General features: G+C 40.4%; 1 protein-coding gene across 1 annotated transcript in view; it reads left to right on the top strand.

The window, feature by feature from the left end:
* TBX18 (T-box transcription factor 18) overlaps positions 1-24424 on the top strand; it is a 33012-nt gene extending 8588 nt beyond the window's left edge. Inside the window, exons 5-8 of the mRNA XM_038396089.2 lie at positions 9210-9377; positions 10978-11042; positions 14697-14791; positions 19674-24424. Coding sequence (XP_038252017.1) covers positions 9210-9377; positions 10978-11042; positions 14697-14791; positions 19674-20398 — 1053 coding nt within the window. The 3' untranslated portion in view covers positions 20399-24424. The remainder of the gene's footprint in view (positions 1-9209; positions 9378-10977; positions 11043-14696; positions 14792-19673) is intronic.
* The last annotated feature ends 738 nt before the right edge of the window (positions 24425-25162 follow it).

Raw genomic sequence — 25162 nt, 5'->3', positions numbered from 1 at the left:
TAAAAAACAAGAATTGTTTTTAGACAGGAAGGAGTCTTTACTTTTGACAAATCCAGTAATAAATGGCAAATGTTGGGGTTCTTTCAAAGGGAACATTGAACTCAAAGTATCTAGAGTTTTAAGAACTTGAGTGACAAGTCAGAGACCGGATGTGGGTTCCATTGACTCTAAAGTGGCCAGACTTATTAAATAGGATGATTCCTCAGTCACGAAAAGGGATAAAATGGAATACCCCTAGCACTATATGCAAAGATGCTATATATAGCTATCAGCACTTTTCTTCTGTGCACATTTCCCATTGAAGTCAATGGGACTGCTGCTTGCAAAACAGTGTGGTCCCAATTATAAATTCTACAAGCACCTCCAATTTCTTTAAAGAAAATATGTGTCTGTAGGGTATGTCTGTACTGCAATCATAGGGTGTGACTGCAGCTTGGGTGGACATACTAAACTAGCTGTAATCTAGCCAGGTTGGGTACAGGAGCAGTGAAATCAGGGTTCCAGGTGGGCTTGTACAGCCCACACTGAATGTCCCTACATGGGAGGGGGTAGCAAAGTGATGGGGCCAAGTCATACCTAATTAAATAATGGATTTGCACTAGAGACAAATCTGGTCCAATAACTGCTGTGTTAAGCCTTGTTCTTTATTTCTGCAGTCTTTTTTTCAGTTCTTTGCCTATCCTTTGTTTATGTTACATAGGTATGAGCAACTATTTTTTCTCACGTGGTTGCAAGAAAGAGTCATAGTATGTTATTGTCAGATGTTGCAGGAGTTAGATTGCTGTTTCACTGTAGATATGTCCATAAAAGGTTTTGAATTAACAGTATTTCTATTTAGGATTTAACGCCTCCCCCCAATATTTACACTGTTTATCTGTGGAATTATGATCTGGGGGTCTAATTCTGCAATCCTGGAATGAATAAATATTATTCAGCCTGAGAAGTTCCATGGGCTTCAGTGAGATTACTTGTGTATCTGCAATTAATCTGAATACGGGTTGCACCAATATTTTATTGAAGTGCTTAAAAAGTGAAGAGAGCTGCAATTCTGGAAGACTCCAATTCTACAACTGATAGGCTATGTCTACACTTGCAGTTAGTAGTGTGATTCCTAGATCGTGTAGACGTACTCGCACTGTGTGCTAAAAATAGTAGTATAGTGTTGGTAGCCTGGGCAGAAACGAGTGGCAGCCTGACCTAACTGCCCCAAGTATGTACTCATGAGGTCGAGACTGGTTTGTACTCAAGGCAGTTAGCCAATGCCACCCCTCACCACTGCCCCATGTTACTATGGCTACACTACAGCTTTTATATTGCTAGTTCCATGAGAGCTATAGAGAGTATGCGTAGGAGAGCTGGGAATCACACCCCTACCTTCAAGAGTAGACATAGCCAACCGTTCAGGCAGATTGTTGTAACCATTGACTTCAGTAAGGCTACATATGGACACAGCAGTCTGCCCATGTGCTATTAGTTGCAGGACTGGGGCTCAAGATTTAATCTTGAAGATGGACAAAGAGCTAAATTACTGTATTTACTGTACTGTATGCTATATACTATACTATATTGTGCAAGGCCACATTTCAGGCTTTCCTCCCTCTGAGCTGAAATCTACAGTGTTTATAGCACATCCTTATTCATAGTGCAGAGAAATTTAAAATTATTGGAGCACTCTTTATTTATTAAAGTTTCAGTTTGGAAGCTAGCCAAGTAGTATTCTTCTACAGAGATTCAAGACACATTGAACTGATTGAACTGATTCAGAACTGCAACATCCCCCCCTCGCAAAATAAAATAAAAAATGGAAATTTAAGCTTTTTTTTTTTAAAGACAATAGAGGGTTGGTTGCAAACTTCATATTTCTAAAATCTGGGACATTGCAAATACTTATCATTATCAGAAAAGGCAAAAAACAGAAAGCAGAGAAGTGTCTATTTCAATGGATACATTTTTTCTTTTTGAGTAGCATGGAATGCAGAATTAAAATGGCTATGCAGCCTCTAGGGGCCTCCAGCAATAATGGAAAAGGAATAATTGCATATTTTTTGATGAATATAAGAAATAATTATGTTTCACATAAATGGTAATTGTCAACTTTTCTCTGGATGGTGGCAAAAGGGAGGGGTGTTAGATAAGAAGAGCTAGCAGTCAGGCCCACATAGTCTCCCAAAATACTATTTTTTATATTCAAGGTCTGAATCTTCTTTCTTCACATCCTTAATTTGGTGGATTTTATGCTTTTGCATTATATTCATTTTGCATTATTTTAATGCTTTTGCATTATTTTCATTCTGCTCAGGCAGAATGGCTTGGAGGAACTTCCACTTGGCTTCTATAGTTCTGCTCCCCACTTACCTCTTGATGGTCATGTAAGGAGAGACAGAATTTAGCCTTTGAACATATTTTACATGTGTCTAGTTCTCCATTTTGACACCCTGTTGATTTTGCTCTTTCTAAACACCTATATTCATCCTAAGTATGGCCAGTTTACACACAAGTTTCTCTGCTAGTGTTCTGGGGCTTGATTCTGATCCTTCAGCAACGTAACTCCATTGACCTCCATGAAATGACAGTAGTGTGAGTTGAATTGGGGCCCTTAATGTACATTGTAGTACTAACTTACTGGCACTGGCAACAGGACCAGTCACATTTCACAAAGCTGCTTGCTGTTGCAACTGATCAATGACACTAAGTAAATAGGTAAAATACTCTAAAGTCAATATTACACATTTTTAAGGGACATGTTAAAATACTAACCCAGGTGCCCTACTATCCTCAAGCTGTATGTGTAAATCCCATTCATGTGAGTTGGGGCTACATATGTGAACTGTTGGGGCTACATACGTGAACTTTACAACATATTAGTAAACATTTATGTTGTGAAAATGACTAATGGCCAGCCAGGTCAGGGCCCTGTACAGAATGACAGTAAGTGACAGTACCTGCCCCAATTTTAGCCCTTTGTTTAGAACTGAACATGGCTACATTTCTTAATATTTTAGAGCCACTCAGTTTGCCGTTTGAACACTTCCTGTAAACACTCTTGTGTGCTAATGTTGTCATCAGCATTTTGATTGGGAGTCCTTGTCTTCCCACTTTTATAGTAATGTTGTATAAACGGACACATGGAACAGATCTTGAAGTGGTTTTGCACATAGGATCCCCATGTGAATTTTGCATATGGAACAACTGGAGGGTCAGGTGAAATTTATAAAAATACATTTGCAATGTGATACTTGTGGACTTAATGGGAGTCACCAAGTTAATTTGTCGCAGACTGCTTTGAAAAGGTAATGCATCTTAAATTATACAGGGCAGTAATCTCTACTGAGACACTGGGGTATAACGCTGTCCCTTGAAAGACATCAGTATCATTAATTAGAGATTTTACGATGATGAAAAGGAAATCTTCATATTACGACTGACACAGATACATAAACATGCTGCACACATCACACATGCATACTTCCTCTTTCTTATAATAACCCCTCTCCCCTGCAGTCTCTGGAATAGAGGCTCCCAGGTAAGATCAATCCTCTTTGATTCGAACTGGTGGAAATTTTCACACCCTTTTTATCAAGATTTCAATGGAAAAAAATTCAATATTTTGATGTTCTTCCACTAACTACTTTTGATGCAGAGTAACTTGTTTTAACCCCTAGTTTGAAATAGCGTCCTACCTGTTCTATTTAAATTGAAGTAAATTTGTCTATTTTCTCCCCTTCATAATGCAGCGGTCAGATTGCAGGTGGAGGCAGGCCATTGTTCTGACCACGTTCAAAAGTTTGGAGTAGCTGTAGATTTTTTGTTAAAATGACCTGCAGTGAAAAGTTATGTTGCCATTTAAGTTTGCATTGCTAAATTTTGTGAAGGTGATGGGGGGCAGTTCATACGTCTTAGACCCAAATGTTTCTCCCCACGTCCAAAGCCTGAATAAATGAGCTTTGCACAAAAGGTCAAAAAAGATTTTTGCTTGGTTGGTTGGCTTGGTTTTTGAGATGTGGGGAAAGGAACCTGGCTGCTAGGAGAAAAGTCCCTTGTGCTGCTAGGCTGCAGGGCAATGGGGGGAGGACCCCTGTTGTGCTGGTGTTATTGATTGTCTTTTGGTTATGCATAAGGCTCCCGTCATTGGGCTCCATTGTGGCAAGCATTCCATAAGCACTCCTTAGAAAGTACCTGCTACAAAAAATGTCATGTGTGGCTGTGCGTTCATCAGCCATTGCCTGGCCCTGTCACTTTGTATGGAAAAGGGGAGTTGCAGCAAGGTCCTTCTGCATAGTGTGCGTGCCCATGGAGCAGTAACATTGGCTTCCCTTGTGTTTAGGGCCAGCTGTAGCCACTGATAGGGCCAAGGTTTGTTCTTTGGTGTTGTTGTTTTGTTCTTTGTTGTTCCTCATTAAGAATAAGATCTTTGTCACTATGGGGTAGATACTTAAGTAATTTAAAAAGAAAGCTTAAACACTGCAAGAAATGATAGCACCCCCAGAGAAATGATGCCATGGTACACTGATTACCACCTTCCATCACAGGCTGCTGTGCCTCTTCTCATGGTTCCACTGAAATATTTGTTTATATAGCATGGTCAGGAAGCTGAAGACCTTCTTAGGTAATCAGTCCAAGAACAATGAGCCTAAGGGGGAACAAAAGGGAAGAGCGTGAGAACAAAATATTAACATAGTCATTATTTAAAAAATCCTAACAATGCAATATTAATATTTAAGATGAGCTATTCTGGAAGTAAAATTAAAGTGCGTGAAAAGCCAACTTGCTTTCTAGGAACTGGATTGTCAGTTTGCAATTGCAATTTGTGTTGTTGCACTGTCCCTGGAGCAGCCTGGGAGGGAGACTGGGACTCTTCAAGTCACAGAATTGGCGTGCCTGCCTTCGACTTCCTTACTCCCATTCACAGGGTGGGCCATGGCCTGGATCTAAAGGAACTGAACCAATATTTTGTTACACCCAAGTACTGTACTGATCTGCTTGTCAATTTGAGTATAATTATCTTAAAGAATGGAATGGTCTGAGATGGGTGTCGTTGACTGGGTCATGCTGTGTAATGAATTTTTAAAGGTATGCAGCCAACTTAAAAAAATAAGTTCAAGGTAATGTTAATTCTTTGGCCATTTTTGTGGTTTGCATGTTTCCTGCTTTTTAAAAGACTCACACAAACAGGGGAAACTGACTGATTCTCCAGGGACAATGGTGTAGAGCCAGTCTACTCAGTGCTATTAAATGCACAGAGGAAGCAAACTGAAAACATAGAGCTTCTTTTCTCTAATCTCTCTGTGATAGTAATTATAGGCATTACTAACAAACCAATAGAGGGTAATACATTTTCAAGGAGAGGTGTGATTTAGTTATTTGCTTATTAAATTGGCAATGTCTTGGCCCACTTCACCATTGCCCTGCACCTTGTGTAGTCATTTAACCCAGTACAAAGGCTGTGTGTGTGTAAACTTCTGCCTAATCAGAATAGTAGAAAAGCAATTTATAATCAATTATACTGGTGTAAATGACTAGGCAAGATGCAGGGCAATGGGCAACTGGGGCTCTAGTGTATAGTTTTAGCTTGATCCTGCATTTTTAATGCACCCATTACTCTTTTACATCATCAGGTATTTAGGTGTGCAAGGAATGCAAGATCAGACTTTTGCTGTTATTTACCTGCTAATTCTTCTTTTTTAGAGATTTTTCCAACAGAAAAACTCTGGAAAGATTGTTGGAAGAGATATTTAAACACTCAATTCAACAAAGCCAATATCTAGCCTTTCGCTGTAAGCGAGGCTACAGAAGCTGGGGAAGTCACCTTGAATTAGAATAACCATAGGTAGGGCCCTACCAAATTCATTGTCCATTTTGGTCAATTTCATGGTCATAGGATTTTAAAAATCATAAATTTCATGATTTCAGCTATTTAAAGTACACGGTGTTGTACTTGTAGGATCCTGATCCAAGAAGGAGTTGTCGGAGGGTCGCAAAGTTTCATAGATTCATAGATACTAAGGTCAGAAGGGACCATTCTGATCATCTAGTCCGACCTCCTGCACAGTGCAGGCCACAGAATCTCACACACCCACTCCTACAAAAAACCTCATCTATGTCTGAGTTGTTGAAGTCCTCAAATCGTGGTTTAAAGACTTCAAGGAGCAGAGAAGCCTCCCTCAAGTCACCCATGCTACAGAGGAAGGCAAAAAACCTCCAGGGCCTCTCCAATCTGCCCTGGAGGAAAATTCCTTCCCGACCCCAAATATGGCAATCAGCTAAACCCTGAGCATATGGACAAGATTCACCAGCCAGATACTACAGAAAATTCTTTCCTGGGTAACTCAGATCCCATCCATCTAATATCCCATCTCAGGGGATTAGTCCTATTTACCCTGAATATTTAAAGCTCAATTACTTACCAAAATCACATTATCCCATCATACCATCTCCTCCATAAACTTATCGAGTAGAATCTTAAAACCAGATAGATCTTTTGCCCCCACTGCTTCCCTTGGAAGGCTATTCCAAAACTTCACTCCTCTGATGGTTAAAAACCTTCGTCTGATTTCAAGTCTAAACTTCCTGGTGGCCAGTTTATACCCATTTGTTCTTGTGTCCACATTGGTGCTGAGCTGAAATAATTCCTCTCCCTCTCCTGTATTTATCCCTCTGATATATTTATAGAGAGCAATCATATCTCCCCTCAACCTTCTTTTAGTTAGGCTAACCAAGCCAAGCTCCTTAAGTGTCCTTTCATAAGACAAGTTTTCCATTCCTCGGATCATCCTAGTAGCCCTTCTCTGTACCTGCTCCAGTTTGAATTCATCCTTTTTAAACATGGGAGACCAGAACTGCACACAGTATTACCAGTGCCTTGTATAATGGTACTAAAACCTCCTTATCCGTACTGGAAATGCCTCTCCTGATGCATCCCAAAACTGCATTAGCTTTTTTCACAGCCGTATCACATTGGCAGCTCATAGTCATCCTATGATCAACCAATACTCTAAGGTCCTTCTCCTCTTCTGTTACTTCTAATTGATGCGTCCCCAACTTATAACTAAAATAGGGACACTGCTCAAAGAAAGAAGTTACTTACCTTGTACATTAAGTTCTAAGGGCTTCTCTACATTATTCACAGGATTGATGAGTAGGTTGTGGTACTGCTACCCTTACATCTGCACTGCTGCTGGCAGCGGCACTGCCTTCAGAGCTGCTGGCCAGGAGCCCAGCTCTGAAAGTAGAGCCACTGCCAGCAGCAACGCAGAAGTAAGGATGGCATGGTTTGGTATTGCCACCCTTACTTCTGTGCTCTTGCCTGCAAATCTGGGCCCTCAGCAGCAGCTGCCACTCTCTGGCTGCCCAGCTCTGAAGGCAGCAATGCAGAAGTAAGGGTGGCATGGTGTGGTATTGCCACACTTATTTCTGTGCTGCTGCTGGCAGGGTGCTACCTTCAGAGCTGGGCGCCCAGCCAACTGTTGCCGCTCTCTAGCTGCCGAGCTCTGAAGGCAGCACAGAAGTAAAGGTGGCAATACTGCAGCCCTCCTAAAATAACCTTGTGACCCCCCTGCAACTCCCTTTTCGGCAGGACCCCCATTTGAGAAACGCTGGCCTCCCCCTGTGAAATCTGTATAGTATACAGGTAAAAGCACATAAAAGACCAGAGTTCACAGTGGGGAGACCAGATTTCACAGTCTTTGAGGCGTTTTTCATGGCTGAGTCCATAGGGACTGTCTGAAGTAATTTATTGGAGCTCTTCTGATGTCATTGTCAAAAAGCCCAATTGCAATATAATGAAAACCTTGATTATCCAGAAACTTTGCTTATCCAAAACAGGATCATGTCCCCCAGCCGGGACTAAATGTATTAAAAAGTACTCTGCCTAGCCAACCCTTGTTTATCCAAGCTAATTTAATGCCCCCCATTTCATTTGGAGAAATGAAGTTTCATGGTATTTGGCATTATTCAGGCTGTGTGAAGTTAAAGGCTCCATGTTGTGATGTCTGATTGCATAAGCACTCGGTGGCTGCTAAAGAAGCAGGAAATTTAAAAAAGGTTGCTCTTGAATCTTGATTAAAGCTTCTGCAAGCCAGTAGCTATGGGACTGGTGATTTATTTATTGATTAGACCTTCCAAAATTGCCAAGCTTCTGATTTTTAAAAAAAGAAATCTTTATTAAAAATATGTTTATCTTTAATGAAATAGAATACAACATAAGGACAAATCTTCTATGTTTTAAGCCTCCTCCAAAATGTAGAAATACCACCGCAATCCTGCAAACGATTATGGATGTCTTTAATTTGAGGCACTGATATTCATAAGATTTTTATAGGATTGGGGCCTAAATCCTTAGTAAAAGGAATTGTTCTTTTTTCTAAATTGACGTGTATATTGTGGTGAGTGTACATATTATTTCTGTATAAGTAATGCTCCTTGTATCTGTTTGCATACTGTAAGTACACAGGTTTCAGAGTAGCAGCCGTGTTAGTCTGTATCCGCAAAAAGAAAAGGACGACTTGTGGCACCTTAGAGACTAACAAATTTATTTGAGCATAAGCTTTCGTGAGCTACAGCATCTGATGAAGTGAGCTGTAGCTCACGATAGCTTATGCTCAAATAAATTTGTTAGTCTCTAAGGTGCCACAAGTCCTCCTTTTCTTTTTGTAAATACATAGTGGCTAACATTTGCAATTGTGACATTCAAGCCACTGCTTTTAGAGTCATGAGAATCTCAGCTTTCATTTTAAATACAACCCCAACAAAATATGTTTCTAGCCCTTATGGTCACAAAAACCAACCAACCAAATCCACCACCACCATACTTGAAGCATTTTCAATATTTTCTTAAAGATTCAAAATCCAGAAAGCAAGCTGATTTAAAAAAAAAATCTGATATGGTGAAATCCATCCCCACTGAAGTCTATGGCAAAATTCCTATTGACTTCAGTAAGGCCAGCATTTCACCCACAATTTTTAAGCCAATCTCACTATTTTTTGACTTCCTCACTCATTAATTTTGAATGTTTAGGGATGGAAATGTTGTAAGTACATAGTGATTAGATTACTGTAATGAGACCCATTGTAAGTTATAGAAAACTTAATTTCCAGGAGATTGCATGATAAGCAACACATGCCATAATCTTTTTCCAAAATCTTACCAGCATTGAAACAGCAGGGCATGATTTCTAACAAATATTACCTTATCTTTGTTTTCATTTGTATAGATTATCCTTCATTCTATGCACAAATACCAGCCTCGTGTCCATGTCATTCGTAAAGACTGTGCAGATGATCTGTCTCCAGTCAAGCCCATTCCTTCAGGAGATGGCGTCAAAGCTTTCTCCTTTCCTGAAACTGTTTTCACTACTGTAACAGCTTATCAGAATCAACAGGTAACTTTGGCTTTTTAAAAAGTATTTTACTGACTTTTCAGAATATGTCAGACAAGTACAAGAGAAAAAAAGGATAAACTTTTACTTCACCACTTAGTAATAAGGCATTTGTTTAATATTTAATAGCTTTTTGTATTACTGTATCATGTAGATGCCACAACTGAGACAGGAGTGCCAGTGTGCAAGGCACTGTACATAGTAAGAGATGGTTCGTGCCCTGAAATTCTTGCAGTTTAAATAGACAGAACATAAGAAGTTCTATCCCTGTTTTACAGTTAGGGATTGAGATACAATTCCCCTGGGAGTTGGGTGCCTAACACCTATGAGGATTTGGGCCAAAGAGGCTATGCCTACACGTACAGTACTGCAGTGGTGCAGCGGCACCGGTGCAGCATGTCTGTTGAAGATGCTCTATGCCAACAGGAGACACTCTCCCACCGACATGGCACTGTGCACACTAGCGCTTATGTTGGTGGAACTTATGTCACTTGGGGAGGTGGAATATTCACACCCCTGAGCAACATAAATCTAGCTGACATAGGCTGTAGTTTAGACATAGCCTGAAGGCCAGATTTTTAAAGATATTCTGCCTTAAAATGAAGATAGGTACATAGGCACTTCTGAAAATCCCATAGGTGCTTAACACTCACTGATTTCAAAACACCTTCCAATGTTAGTCAAGTATTGATGTCCCCAAGTTGTAAAAGGGGAAATTAATTTTTAATTTAGTAATTAATAGCTCTCATTAACTTTTAAAGGAGCAGGACTGGCCCATAAACAACCTATTCAAATTCACGCAGTGAGCTGCAGATACAAAATTAAAACCCAGGTTGCCCGACTCGAAGTCTTCTGCACTAATCACATTGTCTAAGTATAACACACAATGACATCATATTTAGTATAGTCGCATTTTATTCATTCTAAATAATTTACCACAATTATGTTTTGGTTTCTGGGTATGTGTGTATATATAAATATAAACTTTGTGCTTATTAATGGCCTACTTTCTTCAGAAAGTAGAAAGCAAAATGATTTAATGATGCAATATAAATTTAAAAGGGGAGAGTCATCTGATTGATGGGCTACCATTATTTGGTAACTATTTTGTTGATTTAAAGAAATTACAAGTATTTTCTTTTCTTGTGTTCCATTTGTTTATAGTATGTACATGTGAACATAGCAGCCAAACAGAAATCTTTCTCATTCAGCATCTCCTTCTCTGTTTGTATATATATTATGTAACTCTGTCACAGACAAGGAGGCTATGCACTGTCTTAGTTGAAACAGCAACATTTTCCAGACAACTTCTTTCAAGAATCCTAACCAGCCTTTGTGTAAAATAAACACTCATTGACTTCCTTGGGGGATGTATGCAGAGAATGATTGCGGGATTAGGTCTTAATTTATTGTGTTTAAAAAGAAAAACACATTCAACCTGCAAATGGGAAGAAAGATCCACTTGAATTTTTATAATTCTTAAACAGAATAAAAATGGAAAATTCCAATGACAGCTCAGGTTTGGTGGATATATTTGCTATGCGTATCACTTAAACTGAATTGGTAAAAGTTTTGCCATCACTTTCTTTTATTATCTTTATAGATCACTCGACTGAAGATTGATAGGAATCCATTTGCTAAAGGATTTAGAGATTCTGGACGTAACAGGTAAGCTTTGGAAAAATGGGTTTGTCTGAAGTGACAAAATCAATTTGTTAAAGGATTTAAAGAATGGTTACCATGCACACAAAAGGGAGTTTCTGTTCTTACAGACCTTTCAAACTTGCAAGAACTAGGTGTCCCAGTGCTAGCCCTAGAGTTATAGAATTAAACCTAAATTCTGTGCATGTAATGACTAGTATACAATCTTGAAAGTTCAGTGTTTAACTTGATTCATGTACTAATATACACTGTAGCTTATGGACATAGAACACGAAAAGAAAACTTGCACACTGTCTGAACGGTGATTCTTTTATGAATTAAATTCTAAACCCTTCCACCTGAAAAAGAAAGCATTTAACCGTATTGCACATGGTGCGGTAATTTCAGTGACCACTTTGCATTTTGTTTTCTACAAGTACCGTATTTATGACCTGATCTTCCAGAGAAGAGAACAAACTGTGTCAGTAAAAATATTCAGTGTATGCATGCCAGTTTATTGAGCTTCTATTTTAGTAGAAAGGTGAAGCACTGGAGATCAATTTGGGCTCACAGCAAATCGCAGAAGAGCTCAGATTCATTTTTGGAGAGCAAATTAGTATTTTTTTAAATGGATGATGTTGGGAGAGGAGGAGATGAACATTACAGCACCTAGCGCTGTGTGGGGTACTGGTCCATGACTAGGGCTTCTAGGTGCTATGATAACACAAATAATAAATACTAATAATAGAAGGGGGGAGATGACTGATAGGAATCCATTACAAAGTATCTTAGACTTTCACACTGAGCACTTGCTGCTGTCAAGGATTAAGAGTCTTCCTGATTGGAAATAAGTGGCCAAACTCAGCCCTGGGACAAAATAGGCACCACTCCATTGGCAGAAGGGAGTTGTGCCTGAATATGCCAGTTGCAAACTTATGTTTGGAGTGTTGTTGTAGCCATGTTGGTCACCGGATATTAGAGAGACAAGGTGGGTGAGCACTTGCTGCTGTCAAGGATTAAGAGTCTTCCTGATTGGAAATAAGTGGCCAAACTCAGCCCTGGGACAAAATAGGCACCACTCCATTGGCAGAAGGGAGTTGTGCCTGAATATGCCAGTTGCAAACTTATGTTTGGAGTGTTGTTGTAGCCATGTTGGTCACCGGATATTAGAGAGACAAGGTGGGTGAGATACTGTCTTTTATTGGACTAACTTCTGTGGGTGAGAGAGACAGAGCTCTTCTTCAGGACTGGGAAAGGTTTGGAGAACTTAGTCCTTTATCTTAGAATTGAGTAAACAACTAACTTCCAGATAGAGTTAGTTATGGAAGAAGCAAATTAAATTTCTGAATGCCATGCTATATATTTAATAAGAGAGAGAAATTCACCCTATGTGTCTCCGAACTCCTTCAATGACCATCTGATGGTATATTTGATATATCTTTAGCATCAGCACTATTTTTGGGGCTGTCAAATATCCAAAAATAAATAATCCCTGCACAGAAGCCTTTGGAGAAAATCCTCACACCACTGCAGTCAATAGCAAAACTCCTACTGACTTCATTGGGGCCAGATTTCATGCTTTATGTTCCAACAGACTCCCTCAGAAGATGGGATGCACTTTGAAATCCAAAGGTGGGGATAAGTTAGAGACCAGTCTTGCAACTGGGTTTGCATGGATAGAGCTCCATTGACTTTCCTCAGGTTCTGTGTGATTGCAGGGGCCCAACCACACAGATCCTGTTTCAGGATTGGGACCTGGTTGTTTTTGTTTTTGTTTTAAACCATAATTAAATTCTGTTTGTGTGGACATTGAATGAAAAATATGATTCAGAACAAGGAGAGCGTGATGGAATTCCACTGAAAAGGGCCTCTTTGTAAATGGTTTCATTCTGCTTTTAAATACAAATCTAAATGCCCTTTTGTTGCAATAAGGATGTTTATTGTAGAAGGGGCCAGGTCGTCAGCTGCTACAAATTGATGTAGCTCCATTGAAATCAATAGTCCTATGCTGATTTACACGCACTAAGGACATGGCCAAATACATTTTGGAATGTGGTTCATATTTTTAATTCTTTTTGCTGCAAGTTTTTTTTTCTTTGAAGAATCTAAATGTAAAGGCTTTATTTTCTACAACATTCTATAGTATGTCTTTACACTAGCACTATAGTCTTTACAATAGCACTGTCTTTACAATAGCACTATAAAGCACTATAGTCTGTACCGAAAGTTAAAAATACTGTGGTGTCATTGCATTCTCCTTTTGGATGCATTTTAATTGTATATTGTGCTGCAATAACCTTGCCTTGTAACACTACATAAAACAATTCTGTTTAATTAAAAATATTCCCTTTCAGGTAATTTACAGTCTCACAGGCTGCTTTATAAAGATCAGTAGCCTTGCCCTTTAAAAGCACCCTCTGTACTTTTGCAAAGTGAAACAGAATTTATGTGCTGAGAGTAGTTTCATTCTTCAGTTAGGCCTGAGGTTTGACCCTATAAAAATCTTTTACTCAGGAAGGTACCAAAATTTCTTTTCTTTAAATACTTCAGGAAAAACATAACTGTTTTGTTAAATAAACTTGGCCATTTAATAGCATAAATTAGGGTGGTGATAAAAAGTGGAAATTGTTCGAAGGCATCTTGTATAAATTATCGCCTTGGCTACTCTCCTCCAGGAGGTGGCTTTTATCTCCACTTTAACTAGAAGTGAAAAGTCACCATTACTGCAGAAAATGAAGGCTATGTTTTAGTCCAGGTTCAGTAATAAATACTTTATAACTGTTTCCTGCAACATATCTGTGATCCTGCTGGAACTGCAGTGTGAAAAAAGCAATATCAGAAGAGAATGTGGATGGTCTCAAATCAGACCATTTGCATATTTTCAGTTTACAGAGTGTTGCTGTTCAAAGGCAAGCATTTGTTTGTGGTATGTGCTTGATATCAACACTTAACAAGTCTTATGAGTTTAGCACGCAAAACTAGCAGCAAAATTATACCGGTGTGCTGATATAGTAGCTTTGTTTGTGAATTTGTGGCACAAAAAGAATGACCTGTATATATTTGTATAAGATCAAATTGATTTATATAAATGTTTGTGGCACAACCAGTGAGTTGAGTGGTTAGACAATTATTTCTGTTTGTCATTCAAAAGCTTGTAAAGGCTGAGAGAAAACTCTTGAAGCTATTTTCTAAAGATATTTTTTATCCAATAGCGCCCAGTAACAGGCTCAAAAAGAGTAGCACATCCATGAGTCATTCGTCTTGTACGCACAATTTTCTAAGGCAAGGAGAGTGTTGAATCACATTTTAACAGAAGTTGTTTTATGGATCGCTTTCCTTCTAATGTGAGATGGCAGATCGTCCTTCAGGCAATCAGACTGATATGGAAAAGTCCTATTAGGGAATTATTAAAGGTACTGCTAGCAGTTTTTTAAAGTGATTTAGCAGCTGGAAACAAGAAGAGCCAGCACCATGGGACCAGCCAGCTCTCTGCGACCACCAGCACGTTCACTGCAGATCACTGGTGGTCCATGGACCAGAGTCTGAGAAACATTGTTCTAAAAATATTTTTTTTCCTGAAACATACAGTGTGTGTGAGACTGAGTGATGAACTAGCTACAAAAAGTGACAAACCAAAAACAGATCATTCTTTTCACATAGTGGTGTTTTTGTTCTATTTAGAATGGGACTGGAAGCTTTAGTGGAGTCCTATGCATTCTGGAGACCTTCACTGAGGACACTTACATTTGAAGATATACCTGGGATCCCCAAACAAGGTAATAATCTTATTTATAGTCCTGAAAAAACAAAATGTCTAAAGATAAAATTGTGCTACCACTCCTTATGAAAAACTAGATTTGTGTATCACCTACAGAAAAACTAAGTTAACTTCAGATGCAGATGATAGAGTTTTTATTTTCAGAGATAGAAATAAGCTAATTTAACCAGGTTTGCAGTGAATAGGACAAAAGAGATCTATTATTGTAGCTTCTAAAACCCAGTACATAATGGTTCAGTAAATTCACTATTCTACAACATTATGCCAGTAATTATAAAAAGGGCATCATTTACCATTACTGACATAGCTATGTATTAACTTGAACATTCCCTCGTACTTAATTTGCTTTTCACCAAGGATTAAGCCTTTAAAACTCCCAAATCCATTAATCCAGACTAATATGTATATTACTAAGCACAAAAAACCTAACCAACCTCCCCTCCTGCCCCCCAAAAACCAACAACAATTACAACAAACTTTCATTAAGCAGGAACTGAAGTTGGGAATTTTTAAGAAGTGGGGGAGCCCTAAGAGAAGTGTTGAGGGTCTCTCAAATAAACCCACAAATGTTAGTCAGAAATTTCAAAATAAAATAAATATGGAAGTGCATAGTAAAGATCACCCAAACTACCATAATTTTGCTCCATTCCACTTTGTCTCTTGTGCACCTGTTACACCTTACTTGTAAAATGGAGATATTCTGGTGAAGGACTCTTGCTAAATGAGGTTTTCATAGACTTTAAAGGCTGTATTTTGTGGCTATCTACTTTGGGCCTATGCAACAAGTGTCTATGCTATGCATGTCTTCCCACTTATTCTGATGTTTTGCTGCATGTGTTGTCAGTCTTTTGGTCCAGCCCTGCTGAGGTTTGTAGCTGTATATCTTGCAGTATCATAACACTTGCATTTGAAATTCCATATGTCTGGAGAATTGTCCTGAGAACGATGCCCTTTGAAGAAAAGAAGTAGAAAGCCGACTGTTTCCAATAACTACATAAGGGTGTTAATTTAAAATTTGGCAGGAGTAGCTTGTGATAGGGCAGTATAAGGGAGGGTACTTCTGTTTAAGTGCCGCTGCAGTGGACGTTTAATTTTTCTTCCCAAGTAAGATTATCCAGTTAAGTCAGTTCTTGGTTTTAATGCCACTAATGTGGCTGAAGATGTGACTTATTAAGGACTGGATCGTCTCTTGGTCTTGGCCGTTCTTGGGCAGAGATGTGGGGCAGAGTTCGTTTATAGGTGACTTTCACCATGCATTTCCAGAATCTCTCTTTTGTGTGGTTTTAGTTTTCTTTAAAAAAGTGTGGGTGGGCTGGGAGCGGGTGTTGAAGTATCTCATAGATATTGGCAAATTTAAGACTAACTTTCCTTTGGAGAAACTCCTCAGATTCTGAAAAAAGTAAGAACTGCTCAGCAAGGAGTCCCTGTGGGGTTTGCAAACTGCCTAGAGACTCCAGCAGACTTTGCAAAGAGCTAGAGACTGCCTCTCTCCAAGTGGCTTTCTCTGGCCTGCTGTGTAGACCACACCCCCTTTTTATGGTTTCCTACCTGTCACTTCCCCCATAGTGGGGAGAGCTATGTGGAGGAGGGGGCACATAAAGTGGAACTTCTTGGGCAGAGGCAGATCAGTCTGTGGGCCTGGGTCCCCTCTCCACCCCAAACCATCTCTCTGTGGGTTCAAGTGTATGTGTCATCCCTCCCCACCCAAACCAGATCTCTTTTGCTGCTTTCAATGCCTCCCCATCCATGCCAGGTGCTTGCCTGACTGCAATCATGCCCCCTGACCCCAACCCAGATGATGTAGTCTCATCCACATCAAGAAGCGTTAATAAATCCTCAGAGCCTATAGTATACATAGAAATCACTTTTAATAACTACCCTCTTTCCTCGTCCACCTTCTAATAAAACTCAAAAACAGTCCTGGGCTCCAATCCTTGCCCCGGCCAAACACAAAACTGGAGTTTCTGTGCCAAGCCATTTTGAGTTACAAAAAAGCCAAAAAAGGCCAGGAGAGTGTTCAAGAAGTTAAATCATCTTCCTTTTTTAAAAAAATCGCCGGATTTCCAAAACACAGAGCTTTACTTGCCTCAAACTTTCCAGAGTAGCTCTACGCCAACATAATATCATACATGTGAAACTTCAGACAGGTTGGCTGAGATCTGGCAAGGCTAGTTGTGTGTGTGTGTGTGTGTGCATGTGAACAAGAGAGAGAGAGAGAAGGCTTGCCATGGAAAGCTGACTTCATACTATGGAGTACTTGAGTACATAAGCCCTCAAAGGCAGTTTATGCTGCTTGCTTACCAGGCTGAGCTATCCAGGAGGCAGATCAACCCTACCTATTTACTTTTAAGTAACAGTTCTGTTTTGAGAGCAAGGCGCTCATATCAATAAACTTCCTGCTTCCTACACATGACTACTCATAGTTCTGGTTCCTCTCCTCTCCCCTTCTTTGGTGGTCACACAGGCTGTGGAAGTTACAATTTCTGTTCACAGATGGCGAGAATGGAAGCTAGATTTCTGACAACATTTTAGCTCTAATATACCCAGTGATGAGCTGCCAAAATCTTAACAACTGGTTCCCTCCTCACCACATGAGGGAGTCGTGGCCCACTCCCGCCCCCCGGGAACTCCTGCCCCATCCACCCCCCTCCCCGTCCCCTGACTGCCCCCAGAACCGGGCAGGAGGATCTTGTTGGCCACCCTAGTGGTGCCCATCCCCTAAGAGCTTGAGGGACTTGCCGGGGGGCGAGGTGGGGAGTCCTGGCAGTGCTTACCTGGGGCAGCTCCCAGGAAGCATCCAGCAGATCCCTCTGGCTCCTAGGGGTGGGGTAGCATAGCTGGGGGGGAGCAGCGGGAGCGGCTGCTCCCCACACTGATCACATCAAAAGTGGTGCTTTAGGCGCTAACTCTGTGGGTGCTCCGGGGCTGGAGCAGCTATGGGGAAAATTTGGTGGGTGCAGAGCACCCACAGGCAGCTCCCTGTCCTGCGCCCCAGCTCACCTCATCTCCGCTCCGCCTCCTTCCCTGAATGCGCCGCCCCGCTCTGCTTCTCCACCCCCCTGCCCCGGCTTCCCGTGAATCAGCTGTTCATGCGGGAAGCCGGGGAGGGCTGAGAAGCAGGCTGCAGCTTCGCACTCAGACCCAGGGAGGCGGAGGTGAGCTGGGGCAGGGAGCAGTTCCCCTGCGCCACCCCCCACCCAGGGTTACCTGCTGCGGTGCGGGCGGCCCTCCTTACGCCCTCCCCCACTCCAGCTCACCTCTGCTCCGCCTCCCTGGGCTTGAGTGCGAAGCTGCCGCTTGCTTCTCAGCTCTCCCAGGTTTCCTGTGCGAACAGCTGATTCGTGGGAAGCCGGGGGTGGGGGGGAGAAGCAGAGTGGGGCGGCGCGTTCAGGGGAGGAGATGAAGGCGGAGCAGAGGTGAGCTGGGGTGGGGCAGGGAGCTGCTGGTGGGTGCTCTGCACCCACCAAATTTTCCCCGTGGGTGCTCCAGCCCCGGAGCACTCACGGAGTCGGTGCCTAAGGTGCCACTTTTAGCCAGTTGTTAAATTTAGAAGCCCTTTTAGAATCAGTTGTCCCTCCTGGAACAACTGGTTCTAAAGGGGCTTCTAAATTTAACAACCAGTTCTAGCGAACCAGTGAGAACTGGCTCCAGCTCACCACTGAATATACCTCTCAGTCTCCTTGCCTGGTAGCTCCACTACAGGGCTGAAACTTATCCTTTTGCTGAATGGTATCATGACTGTTAGACCTTGTCTCCACATTGGGGGCACATTGACACAGGCTGAGAGAAAAAATAGGTACATTTTAAGTTGGGATTGTGAGCTGGTGGTAGTCGATGCAGTGGACTGTGGGCAGAACAAGAGGAGGAGGACAAAGTTCATTGGTAATCTGGTATTTTTACTCATATATCTGTCTTGAAAAACTATTAATGTGTTGAGAAAAAAATTGCTTTGTGTTTCTTCACATCACTCCCAAACTATCCAATTGTCATATATGACTCTTGAGTGGGGAAGAGTTTTTGGTTCCTCCCTCCAAGGGCCATTGGTTTAGGTTATCACAGAAAGCCAAAATCAGCTTTATGTGGTCATTTCTGAGGGAGATCTACCCACTAAGAACAGGAAGCTCTTCTGCAGCCAGGGAGACTCTCGGAGTCTTGAGAGCTCTCTTGGGCTGTATTAACTAGTGCATTTTTTCGACTCATTTCCCTACCTGTGTTCTTAAAGTATCTGGTTCAGAAATAACACAGACTTTGTGATTACAACAAATTATACACTACAGACATGTCTATACATAGCTGTATGATCAGGTTTTAAGAATGAGGCAATACTTCATAATATTTTGCCTTGATTTTCATGGAACTGTTTCATCAGTTGAGCCTTTACAACTTGAGCTAAAGGGTTAGTTCCCTAGCTGTAGCAGACTCCTATCCTCTGTAGATCAGGCACAGAGGGGAATGTATAACACACACTGAGCCCGAGTTATAACTGTACTCCAAAGGGCAGGCTGGTTATAAATAATCCAGCGCAAACTCTTCTAGGGTTCATAATTTTGAATTAAGATACATTTGGAGTTGAAATTTACAACACCATAGCCTAGGCCCTGACAATTTCTTTCCAGTGTCTACTGAAATAACTGTAAACTGTGCGACAGAACAAACCTGGATGTAACCTTGGGTGTATGCAGGGTTGCACAGTCCCAAATTGTATTCTGTATTTAGTAGTGTATTTTGAAAGGATAATATTTGTAATATTTATCAAAAATCTTTGTACCAAACTGATCGTGTTTAGTACCTGGAGAGTGCAGGTTTTAATTGATGATCAAACACCGTTTAAGATGTTAATCTTTTCGGTATGCTATTTATGTTTTAAAATTCTCTTCCAGGAAATGCTGGCTCCTCTACTTTACTCCAGGGACCTGGCAATGGAGTTCCATCTACCCACCCTCACCTCTTACCTGGGTCCCCTTGCTCTTCTCCTGCCTTCCACCTGGGTCCCAACACTAGCCAGCTCTGTAGCCTTGCTCCAGCTGACTATACGGCTTGTGCCCGCTCAGGCTTAACCCTTAACAGATACAGCACTTCTCTTGCTGAAACCTACAACAGGCTCACAAACCAAACCAGTGAGACCTTTGCACCCCCAAGGACTCCCTCTTATGTGGGTGTGTCAAGTAGCACAACTGTGAACATGTCCATGACGGGCAATGACGGTGATGCATTCAGCTGCCCACAAACTGGTTTATCTATGCAGATATCAGGGATGTCTCCACAGCTTCAGTACATCATGCCATCCCCATCAAGCAATGCCTTCACCACTAATCAAACCCACCAAGGCTCTTACAATACGTTTAGACTACATAGTCCCTGTGCTTTGTATGGATATAACTTTTCCACATCCCCCAAACTGGCTGCCAGTCCTGAGAAAATTGTTTCTTCCCAAGGAAGTTTCTTGGGGTCCTCACCAAGTGGAACCATGACTGATCGGCAGATGTTACCCCCTGTGGAAGGAGTTCACTTACTTAGCAGTGGGGGGCAGCAGAATTTCTTTGACTCTAGGACCCTAGGAAGCTTAACACTGTCATCATCTCAAGTGTCTGCACATATGGTTTGATGAAGCTTCTTAAGGAAAAGTACAGTATGTTTGGTATCTACGATGTACTTCTCTTGGAATACGAAAGAACACAATGTAGCTTGTAAAATGTATATATAATATGAGAGGAAGTTTCGCTGAATCGTTTCACTTGCTTGTGGCCAGATTGTTTTCTCGTTTGAATTCTGTGAAGTTTGTTGTGGCACAGTCCATTTAGTTTTCTGGGATAGTACACTTAGTTGTATAACACATTGGAACATATGCAACAAATTAAGCAGGACTTCCTCCCCTTTCGCCCTCCCCCTTTCTTACCCCTTTAAAGAGTGAAATGATACTTGGGTTTGAATTAAGCAATACAAACAAAACGCATTTCCTGCAGAACTAGCAAATTTTCCTGCAGTGTTCATCCAGTGCTGAGCTGATGCAGCAAACACATAGTACAATGTTCTTCTCTGTTATAAGAGATACAATAGTTATTTGGACTTCAAGTGTTAAGCATGCAGAGTCCATTTTAAAATGGGATAGCTATGGATTATCTACAAAGTAAATGGAAAGAATAGCATTCCTTCTCATGCTATGCTGTTTCTAGCCTGTCAGTGACATGGCATTCTTATTAGGATATTTCAATGTTAATGAAACGTTGATGTTGTCACATCATTGAAAAAAACGTAGTGCAAATCCAAATTGTGGTGATAAGAGTAATTTAAAACAAGCAGTGGAAAGATCAATTTGTCTTATTCCTCTGTGCAAAGCGAATTTTTGGGAAGATTCATTTTTGTCAAGGGGAAAGACTTGATACATTTTTTCCGTAAATGTTTTCTACGGAAATTTTCAATTTTAAATTGTTTTGCTGGAGAATAGAATATTCTTTGATTGTTTAAAAAGAAAATGCAGGTTTAAGTCTTTTAAAATGTTGCCCATTGAGTTAAGTTAACAGGCTGAGAAATTCCATTATCAATTTTACTCTTCTTGTGGGCAAATTTACTGCCCAACCTAGAATTCCAACAAAAAAGTTGTCTGTACTGGTACTTAGGCCCAAGTTAAACAGGTGACCAAAATTCTTCCCTTAAATGTATGGGGAGTAGAATGCAGTGGGAGAAGATGCCCATGTAACCAGGAGGAATTTGGATCAGGATGGTTATAGACAACTTCCATAGTAATGTGCTTAAGGTTTTTAGCATGGCACCTACAGCCTATTATTTCCATCCCAGTGGAGTCTTCTTTCTTTCTTGTTCCTTTCTGTCACTACTGCTTTGTTTCTCACTCTTCTCCATGGAGTTTAAACAGTTCATTTCCTTTAGTTGCTTTTAGATGGTCAGTAAGTACAGACACTCCCCGACTTACGCAATCGTTCCGTTCCAGAACGCCTTGTGTAACTCGAATTTTGCGGAGATCGGAAATGTATACCTGACCATTACGCAAAAAAACCCCAAAAACAAAAAAATAAAAAAACTCCTATTTCTAGCTTAAGGAACTTTTTCCCTAAGTGCGGATTTGTGTAAGTCAGGTCTTGTGTAACCTGGGGAGCATTTGTACAGAGATCTAAATCAATTCCTAGCAAGGTTCCCATGGTTCACAGTGAAATGAGGTACTTTTATGTCACAAAAGGAAGATTACTGGCAAACTTCTGCCCTTAGTTACACCAGTGCAGCCTATCTGCAATCAATATGGTTGCTCAGCTGCACGTTTGGAGATGTATTCTGATCTACACACCTGTCAGATTTTAGATCTTACCAACTATGGAAAAGATTTTAATCTTTAAAGATTGGAGGCCTCATTCTTTTTACACTAAGCCTCCTATGCTACCCCTTGGGTAGTATAAAGACAACTTAAAGCGAGTGCAAATGTAATGTAAAGACTTTTTATGGCCAGAGCAGTGTACAGTGACATAGTCACTTAGCCCTTAGTCGTATGGTTTTAGATTTCAACAAAAGTAGCTCATTGCATTTCTCAGGGTCTCTGTCTGTTTTCTAGCAAACAATAACTTAGTTGCTTACATTTTAAGAAATACTCATTATAGCTAATATGTTTTCACTGGGGATGTGGGGTAAGGGGAGGAAAAACAATCTCTCCCTTCCCCCTCCTCCCCCCCAACATCAGGGAGGCATAGGATGCTTGCCTGGGACTGAAGAGTCCTGAGTTCAGGGTCTTTCTTAGCTACAGACATTCTGTGTAACAGTGGGCAAGTCACTTAGGGCTGGACTTTGAAAGGTAATTAGGTGCCTAGTGGGATTTTCAAAAGCATCTTGCACCTAAGAGGTGCTTTTGAAAATCCCATTTGGCACCTAAATACCTTTCAAAATCCAGCCCTTAGCCTCTCTGTGCCAAAGTTTCCCATCTGTAAAATGGGATAATACATTTCCCTATCTCACAGGAGTGTTGTGAGGAGAAATACGTTAAAGACTGTGAGGCACTCAGATACTACAGTAATGGGGTGGGGGCATGTAAGTACCTTAGATAGATTGTGGAGGTTGGTGTCAGCCCATCTTTAGCTTTGGAATTCAACTTATCCGTGTCCTTTCAGATAGATCCCCTAATGAAGAATACCAGCAGGACAATGTGTTCTTTTTTTCTACTTCCCATCCATGCTTTGTCTTTAAAGTTCATACTAAATAAGGAAATACAGCTTTGTAAAATACCTTTAAATTACATTTGGCAAGGGCCAGATCTTCAACAAGTGCCAAGTCAATGGAGCTATGACAATTTAATTTGCAAGATACTTGTGTAGGCAATCCCTGTCCTAACAAAAGATTTGAAATCCTGCCATTATGCAAAGCTTTAAATAGCTGTAATGCTCTCTGTACTTTATGTTTGGAAGGTATAAGCTGGAGAATTCTCCATACTGTGTGTGCCATACTTAATGGGGTTGTGGGAAGGAGGGGCTGGTGTGTGAAATCCTGCAAGGCCTTACTTGGGAAAATGCCTGTATAAGGACTGCAGGATTTTGTGTGTGTGTGTGTGTGGTGTGTGAGCAGAGATAATATTTGCATTGCATTGTAGTGTGTATGTGCGTGTGCATGCGTGCAAATGTGTGGAGATAGTATTTGAATTGTAATTTGGGAATTTTTCAGTACCATTTACTGGTTGCTTTTTCTTCAAGTTATTTTTAATCTTATAATCTCACAATATTGCTTGAAACATTTCTTCCTTAAACTTCAGTTCATATTGTAAATAGTTATTGGTGTGTCATGCCAAAGACTAGCTTTTTATCAATATAGTAAATGCTATATATGCATTATATCTATAATTATATATCTGTATTTTATGAAAATGTCACAGAAATTATATTAAAATGTGTATCTAAAATTTTTTATTACATTTGGAAACTTAAGGGTTTGGGTGGGGTGTGTTGTCTACAACTTCAACAAAAACAAAGGAACTTACCATAGGGTGCACAGACTTATACAAGTTTGGGAACATTCAACTAGCAGACATTTCTTGTGTGTTTAAATTTAACTAGCTGCTGGAGAGCCCCCTTGTCATGTGAAGGTGAAGACCATGACAAATGTTGAGCACATGAAGATTCTAATAGTGATAGCAGAACAGTGAGGTTTTTATTTTGGAACACAAGAATGAGTGGCTTGCAAGGCTGACTAGCTAGTGACAGACCCCTGTTAACACAACATACCTGAACAGATTCCAAAAGATGTGGTGATGGGATGACCTCAGCCTCTCTTTATCAACCAAATCTAGGAAATTAACACTTGCCTGCTACCAAGTGCTTCAGTGAGAGCTTTAGTATCCTGCAGAATTTCTCTTCATGCTCTCGCTTTGGCCACAATGTTTGCTTTGCATATTCTAAATGCCAAAATATGTTGATTTCAAAGTCTTTAAGAATGAGCATAATCAAATGGTTGTACCATCCTGCTAATCAACAGGCATGCAAACAAACACTTCTGAAAATACTTTTGTGCATGGTGGTGCCATTTTTATACCACATGGGTAATCAATGCAAAGTGGACACAAAATGCTACCAAATCAGAATGGTGATGTTTTACACACACTTGGGCACTGTTGCAAATGACTTCACAAGATACAAGATGAAATGCATCCGATGAAGTGAGCTGTAGCTCACGAAAGCTTATGCTCTAATAAATTTGTTAGTCTCTAAGGTGCCACAAGTACTCCTTTTCTTTAAGATGAAACAGAGAATCAGGCCTGAAGAATTCAGTCATAAGTGGGCCAGATCTGGCCGTACATGAACGGAAAACAACTAATGATTATAGTAAAAATATTTCCCCTATAAGTACTGCAGAAGCAGTCCTCATGTTTTAGAATTTAACTGCTCATATCAACTTGGGGGAGGAAGGAGTAGCTCTAATCTCATGATACTGGAGGTAGTTCCAGTAAAGATATACTTTGAGCAGTTCATCAGTGGAAATGTTTTTCATCACTAGAAGGAGCCTTGAGATTTCATAACCATATTAAAGTTTTCAGATAAATATAGAGGACCTAATTGCTCTTTATATTGTAGAAGTGTGGTGTTTTTTTTAAATGCTGCAGAGTAACTTTCTTTACTAATTTATGTAGCAACTTAGACATAAAAAGAATTTGTCACTCTGCTCTTCTGAATATTCCCTCAAACTTTTATAACATAATTATTCAGGTTTAGTTTAGAGTCCAAGTGTGGATTTCAATTAAATAAGTGTAATTGAGAGAATTGCTAGTTTTTTTAGACAACCTTTTAAATTTCATTGACAAAATGTATTAGCTTGCCAGCTGGGCTCTGAATTTATTCAAATGAAGGTTCAGGTACAATATTTGTCTATATATGTGTCACAAAGT

Source organism: Dermochelys coriacea, chromosome 3 (genome assembly GCF_009764565.3).
Source record: "Dermochelys coriacea isolate rDerCor1 chromosome 3, rDerCor1.pri.v4, whole genome shotgun sequence".
NCBI classification, from domain to species: domain Eukaryota; kingdom Metazoa; phylum Chordata; order Testudines; family Dermochelyidae; genus Dermochelys; species Dermochelys coriacea.
Note: the sequence above shows the minus strand (reverse complement) of the source record. Positions and strands in the feature narration are given on the sequence as shown.